Source organism: Argentina silus, assembly GCF_951799395.1.
Source record: "Argentina silus genome assembly, chromosome: 1".
NCBI classification, from domain to species: Eukaryota; Metazoa; Chordata; class Actinopteri; order Argentiniformes; family Argentinidae; genus Argentina; species Argentina silus.
Genome location: NC_139655.1, coordinates 12910443 through 12919994, shown reverse-complemented (window position 1 = coordinate 12919994; position 9552 = coordinate 12910443). Strand labels below are relative to the sequence as shown.

General features: G+C 41.6%; 3 protein-coding genes across 6 annotated transcripts in view; 2 read left to right on the top strand and 1 right to left on the bottom strand.

The window, feature by feature from the left end:
• Nucleotides 1-443: 443 nt before the first annotated feature.
• pfdn2 (prefoldin subunit 2) lies at nt 444-2619 on the bottom strand. The gene is made up of 4 exons (XM_083679534.1): nt 2472-2619; nt 1767-1855; nt 1470-1593; nt 444-1260 (listed from the first exon to the last, which is right to left on the bottom strand). The coding sequence occupies exons 1-4, from the start codon at nt 2550-2552 to the stop codon at nt 1078-1080; spliced, it is 477 nt and encodes a 158-aa protein (XP_083535660.1). The 5' UTR covers nt 2553-2619; the 3' UTR covers nt 444-1077.
• Nucleotides 2620-2882: 263 nt separating this feature from the next.
• Nucleotides 2883-5678, top strand: nit1 (nitrilase 1; the record flags this gene model as incomplete). The annotated part of the gene is made up of 6 exons (XM_083679522.1): nt 2883-2977; nt 3285-3518; nt 3683-3786; nt 3907-4040; nt 4215-4340; nt 4685-5678. 6 exons carry the CDS (start codon nt 2883-2885, stop codon nt 4961-4963), a joined length of 972 nt encoding a protein of 323 aa, XP_083535648.1. The 3' UTR covers nt 4964-5678.
• Nucleotides 5679-5787: 109 nt separating this feature from the next.
• The window catches only part of clcn3 (chloride channel 3), a 32864-nt gene continuing 29099 nt past the window's right edge, over nt 5788-9552 (top strand). For 3 of the 4 annotated variants that reach the window (XM_083675743.1, XM_083675741.1, XM_083675744.1), the window contains exon 1: nt 5794-5898. The gene's annotated coding sequence lies outside the window, so the exon portion shown is untranslated. Of the gene's footprint in view, nt 5899-9552 lie in introns of all 4 variants that reach the window. The other variant, XM_083675745.1, reaches the window with a different exon arrangement.

The following is a 9552-nucleotide window of genomic DNA, read 5'->3' as shown; positions in this document are numbered from 1 at the left end:
GAGGAGGGGGGTGACATGGGAGAATTTGGGGAGATTGAACACCAGACGGTGCTCACCTGCACTAGAGACAATTTGCACTCACCTCACTACATTACATTACCCCATATGCATACTCACTCCCATCATTGCTGCTATATTTATAATATTTATCTGTATATATTCCACCATATTTATACACTTATATTGATTGACTTATTGATTGTATTTAGTATTTACTGCCTTATTAGTACTTTACTGTGCCTTATTGCCTATTGTGCTTATTCTCTTTTATTCATATTCTTTTATTATCCCTCAATTGCTTACCAAAAAAGTCAGCAGGGTGACTGACCACTTTGTTGTTGTTTGAAACAAAGATTGCCTCTTTAAATCTTTAATGTCTAATACTGTGTGTGATGTTGTGAGGAGATATTGTAGCTAAAAAAAAAGGGAGGTAGACAAAGGACACGATTTTGCATTGTTTTTAATTCATAAACATTAACAAAAACAAACAAACTTTTTCACACAACTACATGGTGAGGCAGTGTGCTTCAGATCCTAGGGGGCACTTAAGCATTCACTCCATCAAATACTTTACTATCCATCTAAAGCAGATACACAGGCAATTTTTTTCAGGATACAGAATCAAATGAAAATGACAATGTTGCAATAAGATTTTGACCTGCCTTTGTTTCAAACGGAAAGGAACTGTAATAAGTCAGAAGAGAACCAAACCTCTTATGATGCGCAACAAAGTTATTTGTTAAAGTTAGAAGGCATTTTATTTAATCTCATATGGTTTTGTTGAAATAGTGAAAGGCTTGTTTGAGTTTGAAGCGAAAATTAAGCATTGCCTTTAGATTTCTTATTTTTAATCAAACTATGGGTAAACAAACATAATTCATCGCAAGAGACAATCATTCATATTGATCTGTACTTAATCTTCTGAAAAAACAGTTTTTAGGACATAAGCTATAATTTCTCTTTCATGCAAGACACACATGTAAAACCTGCCCTTGAAATGCCTGCCAGGATCTGAGTTGACGTTGCTCTATGGCATTCTGCACAATTTCCAATCAACTATAGCCTCTACCATTACAACTATGAAACTAGAACTCCAGCACCACCTTTAGACCCGCCTCCTTCACTATTGGAGGCTGATGCCGATTTGCCCTGTCCCTCCTCTTCTCCCACCAATCGGATGTTGTAGCGTTCCCGGTACTCTGTGAGTTCCCGACCTTTTGTCTGCATCTGTGTGTTGAGGGTCTCTACAATCTTTGAGATCTTTAAGGAAGATAGGGGGAGAGAGTAGAGGATGTTATTCTTGATTAGGGCACAGAATTTTTCCTGATCACCTGACCAGGAAAACTCTGGACTTGCTTAAAAAAATAAAAAAACCTATAACATTTTTCAAGAATCTAATCATGATGCATGCGTGATAAACAGTGATCAGCGAGATGGCGTATTGATAGTTGATATAAATAATGTCTTACCTGTTCTTTGTTGTTTTCCAACGCTGGTAGAACTTCCTTCACTGTTCTCTCCACAAGCACGCCCCCCACAAGTCGAAAGCACTTCCTAGCGGGGTCGACTTCATTCAGGGTGTCAATCACTAAGCTGAGAAAGATTGCATTAAGAAAGTAATAATCAGTTAGAAGACAATGTGTCATCTAAGACCTTACAGAACAACAAATGCCAACTAATTTCCCCACTGCAGTCTGTATTGCCTCGATGTGAGGCCTACATGGTAAAGTGCACTGTGGTGGAGCGTAGTGGAAACATAGTGGTACCTGTGCTCATTGATTTCCATCTCAAACTCTGCAGCTTTGGAGGCCATGCTGCGCTGTTCCTGACGCATCCTCTGGAACGTAGCCACGACCTGTCACTCACACACACACACAAATTAAGATCAAGCAGCTTTACATCAATGCTGTAGTGTTTTCCAGAACCAATAGCAGAAGGAGCAGACAAATGTCATCCAGGTTTCATCCAAGCCATGTAAAAATGAAAAACATATTTAATGGGACTAACAATACAATCTGATCATACCTGTTGGTATGTACAGACTGGTTCTTTGTGATTCCCCACTCTTCAAATTGACAATATTGCACTGTATAGCCTGACATGGCAAACTATTTCTGCTTGTCATCTACCCACCAGAAGCAAAACCATGCCATATTTGAGACGTTCCCTAGCAGGGGTGTGATGATCGCAGAGAAAACGTTGTATACACAGTAGCTGGGTAGTTTTTACAATTTACCCCCATGTCAAAAACATCTATTGGTATGGCAGGTAGAGATTGTTCATTTTATCTCAGCATAATCCGTGAGATTTAGCTAAGCAACACGTTTTGTGGCAAGGAAGCAGATGGTGAACTAGCGAACCAGCTAATGCTAGCTGGATGTGTGATGGACACATTTCGGCCAAGTCTGCTACGATTCATAAGCAAGCAAACGAACATTTTGACTTAGAGAAATGTGTGGGGGTGAAGATACCTGTTCGGCCGACGGCCCTGACTGCTTTCCCCCGGCGCTGTTGCTGGGTTTGCTAACCGTGCTGCTACTGTTCGCTGCCATCTTGGAAGGGTGTTGCTACGCAGTGGGGGTGTTGAAGGCCCACTCGATATTTTGAGCTGTCTCATGTGATTGCCTGTAAAGGAAGGAAGACCCTCATCAGTCGGCTTGGAAACATGCTGACAAGGATTGATAGACCATGAGATGGTTAAATGTGGCGCAAACGCATGCAGTTACATTGTTGATGTATTGACACTTGAACAGTAACAGAGTGCACTGTCGATGTCTATAGCAATAGACATTTTCCTGACTTCCACTACTAGTAGTTCAAAGTACAAGTCTTGCCTCAGTGGTTTAGGAAAGGTCATAGCGTTGGTTTGACACTGGTAGCAAATGCTCGCGCTCAGTTGCATGTTGAGAACTCATGTGAAACATTTATTGGTCTGTCATTCGTCTTGGAGAGCAAGCTGCTTTGGAGTGCATCACAGGTAATAATAATAATGAGAAGTTGTCAGACGTCAACGTTTTGACAGCTATTGTATTATAGTATCGACAGCTATAGTATAGTATTTTGACAACAACTATTAATTTAGCAATGCATGTTCCATATTCGCCCTAGTCCAGTAAGTCATTTTAAACGCATTAAATGAAACCACCTCACATATGGTCATTCAAGGGTGCAGTGTAGGGCTAGTCTGGGAATTTGGATACATTAATGTTCAACTTCACACAACTGTTGAACCTGTGTGTGAAATTGAACTGAGCGAGGTATGCAACTGTCCCCACCTTTCCTAGGATGGCGTCGTCGTCTCATCCAGTGGCAGCAGTGTGTCAGATGACAGCGACCCCTGACAAAGAGGCCAACTTCTCTGCTTGTAAACGATTGGTGGAGGCGGCGAAGGAAGGCGGGGCCAGCATGGTTTTCCTACCTGAAGCCTTTGATTACATTGGCTCAAATCGAGAGGAGACACTGATGCTGTCTGAGAGCCTGACAGGAGACACAATCACACGCTACGCCCAACTGGCCAGGTGGGTACCTACTAGCCCACTGACTTGAGTTGTTGTCTATAAAACAATACATTTTGTAGGCTGGGTGAGGCTAAGTGGCAATGAGGCTAGAGGCTGTGAAAAGTGAAGTTAATTTCAGACTTGCCATTTGTCTCACCTGGCTCTTGAATTTGTCTTTTTATCAGGAAGCTGGTAGTGTGGCTCTCCCTGGGAGGATTTCACGAGAGAGGGCATGAATGGGAGACAGACAAACGAATCTATAATAACCATGTCATCATTGATGATCAAGGTATCAACTGCACAGTGTGGATATCACCATCGGAATACTGAAACACACACACACACACACACACACACACACACACACACACACACACACAATAAGTGCTTATACTTCCTCCTTCCACAGGTGAGATTGTGTCCACGTACAGGAAGTCCCACTTGTTTGACGTGGAGCTACCAGAAAGGGGCGTGTTCCTAAAAGAGAGTGCTTTCACCAAACCTGGCCATCTTATGCCCCCTGTTCAAACTCCCATTGGCAAGGTCATTCCATTGTTGGAATCATAGAGTTACAATAAATATATGTATTCAAGTGTATATGCATGTATATCTATGGCTATATTTGTGCTCCAAAATGTAAGAATATTCCAGAATTACTCATACATCAACCTCAACATTTAAGACTATTAGTGTTCTTATCATTGTATTGGGTTGCAGGTGGGACTGGGTATCTGCTACGACCTGAGATTCCCAGAGCTGTCATTGGCTATGCTGCGGCAGGGGGCAGAGATCATGACCTACCCATCAGCCTTCACATTGGCCACTGGAGCTGCTCATTGGGAGGTAAGGTGATTGGTTGGAGGCAGATATATCATTTTCTACTACTACTAGTCTAGACTGTAACCTCTGCCAGTTGTGTTTCCACCACCACTATTACAACCATGTTATAACACAACTATAACACGACAGAGTCTTTCAATCCTGGTCCTGGGGACACACAGGGTACAGTGCAGACTTTTTTCCAGCCCAGTATTGACACACCTGATGCAGTTAATTATCAGCCCTTGATTAGCTGGATCAGGTGTGTTAGCACTGTGCTAGAATACAAGCTGGCACACCACGTGGTTCCCCAGGCCCAGGGTTGTAGAACACTGACTCAAAGAAATATCCTGCTTGTATAACTGCAGGTGTTGCTCCGTGCCCGGGCCATTGAGACTCAGTGCTTCGTCCTCGCTGCTGCACAAGTGGGCAAACACCACGAGAAGCGCTCCTCATATGGCCATGCGCTGGCCGTGGACCCTTGGGGAGTGGTGATGGGGGACTGTGGAGGGGAGAACACAGGCATGGCTCTGGTGGAGATAGACCTGGAGAAACTCAGGGAAACAAGGAGAAACATGCCTGTCCAGCAGCACCGCAGAGACACTGACTTCTACTTCAGTCTGGATGCAAAGGATTCCGATGAGTAGTTAGTCAGTTGAGGGCACACCTCCAGTTTTGTCTTTACCATACTGTGTTTTTGCTGCTTGTTCAATACAATTGAGATCTCCTAATTCACCTAATTATATCCAAATTAAGTCGTTATAACATCGTTATGACATCCTCTTAAGTTTCAACCAAGTGATATGAGCAGCAGCATCATGCTACTGATGTCAATACTGCTACTCTTCGTAGAACCAGTAGGTGGTGCTATTGGTCTGTACAGCTTTATTATTTGGCACAGCGTAGTTAGTGCAATGACTAGTTTTTGAAGACTGTGCACACCTTAGCAGTAAACACTGCTTTCAAATTCTCGTTTGACCCAATGGAATAAGCAAAACCTGTCTCTTAAAACCCGATCTCCAGCCATGAAACCTGAGGGAAAACAAACATATTTGGCAAACACTATCAGTGAAAGGCTGTGAAGTAGATAGGACAACCAGCATCAGTTTTTCTTTTCCAATGAGGTTGTTTAACACCCAAGGATGTTATCAATTAAGATTACTTTATTTTGTTCATTGCAAAATGATTACACAGTTTTGATCATCAAAATACTGAAAATACTTGTTACAAATAAATTACACAACATTAATCTTATGAGCCTGTTTAAATGAAAATGTTACACTGGCACTGTTCCCCAATTGTAATTTTTCCGTCTGATCATTGATTTTGTTACTGCACCTAATGAAACATTAAAGTGCTTCTATCCAGACTCTTTCCCGTGCTCCTTTGTACCGCTTCTTGATGACAGCTCCTGGCTGGGGTGGGAGATCAAGAAACCGGAAGTGAACGTCACTGACACAGGAATGGGACAGAAAAAAACATCATGAGGAGAATGTCAAATATATTTTTGTGAAAACTCTCCCTTTCAGCTGAGGAAAATGATGATTTGTTCTGTCCAAGGTGGAATAGAGGCATCTAAAAGGTAGGGAATCCCGTGGGTGGAATGCACATCGCACTTTGATGGGATGGAAGGTTAATATTTTACCATCAAGGCCAGTCTCGTATCGTTGTACATTTTTTGAACACACAGGTTGATCATCTCAATGAATGCTAGTCGGTGATTTAAATTAATTTCGATGTAATGATGGAAACATGGAGCATGTGATGCATCTTTACAACTTATCTGAGAAGTATATAGATGAAAATGCTTTTCCAAATTGATGCCAAATGGTGGAGTTGCATCAAAATTGAATCAGGCCCTCAGCAGTCAAGTGATGGTTTTGAAAACGGACCAACTATGATCGCAAGCCCGTGCCATTCGCAAAGGAGCTAAGCTAGCGAACTATAGTTGAGGCAGTGCATGCACTTAATCTTTGTTATGGGTGTTAATAACTTGTCATTTTCATAGTGTAAATGTGGTGTTGTGTCACATTCACTGTATCAAGGCAATCCACAGATCCAACTGTATGTTTATGATGCAGGAGGATTGGGCGCATAGTTTTGTTGTTACTGCACTCTAATTAAGCAGCAACATCTATTACTAAAAGTAAAGTACAGTACAACACGTGTGTGTGTGTGTGTGTGTGTGTGTGAGAGAGAGATTGTATTTAATAAAATGTCGGACTAATATTTATATTTATTTGTTTCTCTCTTCACTTTCATCTTCCATATGCACTCATAACTTGATTATGACCCATAGCTACCACAATCGTCATGCATGATCTGTTAAGTATTGAATACTTATTCAATACTTAAAAGTAACTTTCTCTAATCTTGGGTGAGTTTGGGTCATTCTTTGCCTCTGCGTTTCTGTGGCTGAATGTGATAATAATAATTTGGGGGTAATTTCTGATGTCTTTTAAATCTTCTACTTTATGTACCATGTGATTACCCTTCAACTCTTTCCTCTCTTTACAATTGTATTCACTGGAGGTTGCATTAGAGTTCATGAATTCCCCCTTTCTCACTTAAATTAAGAGCTACTGTAGTAATGTTTTCTTTTTCATTATATTTAATCTCACCGTTCCTACATCTCACTGGGCAGTTGGCTCACTTTATAGGGTGTGTTTGAACCTTGCAGCCAGCTCCAGTCAAAGCTACAGTATAACAACCTTCTCCTCTTTTATGTGAAAAAGATTGCTTTTCATTTCAGCAGTGCTGCGTGATTAGCCTATGTCCATCTGCAGCCTGCTCATCCAGACCAGTAGACTGTTTACAACCATGCTCACCTCTGTGTTCCATCTGTGACACTACTGTCTGGCGTCTTCAAGATTATCAGGTTTTCCCTCTTTCACAGTCACACCCTCATAGCCTGGTGGAAATATGTATGGACTTTATGTTCCTTTTGTTCCATCTGTGACACTACTGTCTGGCATCTTCCTCAAGATCATCAGGTTTTCTCTCCTTTCAAAATCACAGTCGCACACCCATAGCCTGGTTGTATCTGTATGAGCTTTTTACCCATCTTTGTTATTCTTTTTTGTTATGCCATTGCTACATTATCTTTGGCTGACCGGCTACCAGGTTATCATCACACCCAACTTTTGAAATCAGCTCCCATGTCCTTGCCCTCGCCATATTGACTCAGATCCCCATAGGGAACCCCATGGGGATGATGATGCAATGATAGACTGCTTTCCTGTTGCTTATAGATAGCTGTGGTATGTTTCTCAAGCGCTACGTCTTCTGTCCAGCCCTAAAACGAAGCACTTCCTTTGTTTCTTCAGACGGATCAGGCCTCTTTTGGGGCATGGTGTCTTTGCTCGATTAACAGTTCAAGCTGATGTAGGCCCCCTCCTCCTTATGATCCTACTTTATACCCTACATTGTCTAGTATGCAACCTCTATAGCAGTTTTAACTGATAGGTTTTTCACAACTTGTGTACATCATTACTGCATTACACAGGCCTAAGTGAGGGGTGGCCTAGGTGTTGTTGAGGTGGTATTATAGTGGGGATAGTCATAACAAATGTTGAAGGTGATAGCTTTATGTAGATAGGAGAAGGCCTAGTAGTAATGGTGGGCAGTTGTTACTTATTGAAGGGGGTGTGTCAACCTGTAGTATTGACTGTAGGGGCAGACAGGAGGTGTGATCATATCACTGAAGGGCGAGCAAAACGCTGAGTCATATCCCAGCAACAGTCACCTAGGCAACACCTCCTTGACTACGGAGAGAAAAGACCAGCTCACTCTCCTGTTAGAAGTGTCACTGTAATTGACTTGAGTTGTTTTGTTCCTCTGTTAATGCTGTTCCATCGATCACACATTCAGAAACATCACACTCTTCTCCCACATTTGCTAATGTGAAAATGTATAGGCATCGGTTACCTGTGTTAGTAGCTTAGTAGTTAGTAATTCATATAATTAATAATTAAGTAAGTAATATTTCTGTTAGATTAAGGCTATCTATATCTAAGCATGATATCTTGGCTATAGGCTTACTTTAATGATAAGCTTGGTCAAAATAGAGTTGCCAATGCTTCTGCATTCAGCTTGAACCTTCTCCCACTTTCTCTGCTGAATCAGTTGCTGTTTTGACACTAGGTCAGCTCTGTCACTGTCAGTTGAAATTTGAATTTGTCAAAAAAGGGGATGTGTGATGTTTGTGTCAGCTGTATGGCCGCATAGTGGCAGTCCTCAAGAACTCTGTTATTGAAAAAGATAAACAATGAAGGATGATAATAATATCCATCGCCTACTTGATTAAAAGCTTAGCCTGAGTAATTAAGCAGTAATCAACATAATGTGGTCTATATCTGCTGAATTGAAAGATTAGGCTATTTTTTTGTTATTGATCATTTTACACCCTTTTGGTTTCTCATAGCAAACTAATATGTTATAATTGGGGCTGTTGTAAAATAAATCAGCTCTTCAGGATCCGTATGTGTTGAAGAAGGACATCTAATTTGACCAAAATGTTCAGATCAACCCTGACAGTTGAGAGAGGGAGAGAGGGAGAGGGAGAGGGAGAGAGAGAGAGAGGGAGAGAGAGAGAGGGAGAGAGAGAGAGAGGGAGAGAGAGAGAGAGAGAGAGAGAGAGAGAGAGAGAGAGAGAGAGAGAGAAGGCTCTAGTCCAAACTCCGGTCCAGAGTTGTGGTCTAGTCTTGAGACTCCACAGAGCACTGTGCCTAACTCATGACCAGAGGATACAGAGCCAAGATGTGGTGGGAAGGCTACAACTTGTAAACTGAGCACCCTCTTGCATAATCCTTCTCAAAACAAACTGAATTGAATTTCCTTGGTTGATTTGATGCAGTTCAAAGGGACTTGTTCATTCATGGTGAGAGAGTGGAGTTGTTCTGTAGGCCCTGGGCAGTTCTCTCTTACACACCTACTGTAGGTAGGGGGGGTATAATAACTTTACACCATTACATTGTAACATTGCATTGTTTCGACATGCTTTATACAAGTCAACACATGTTTATAATGTGTGTATTTCATAATGCTTATAATACATTATTGTAAATGCTCATAAATGCAAGGATACACCAATGATATTTATCATCTGCTCAGTTATATTGTGTTATGAACTTAATCAGATTAAGGTTTTGACTTTATGAAATGCTCCCTCTGATAATGAACTCAAGCCTTGTGTTGTTCTCATTAGAGAGGGTGCTGTAGACTGAGAAATCCATCA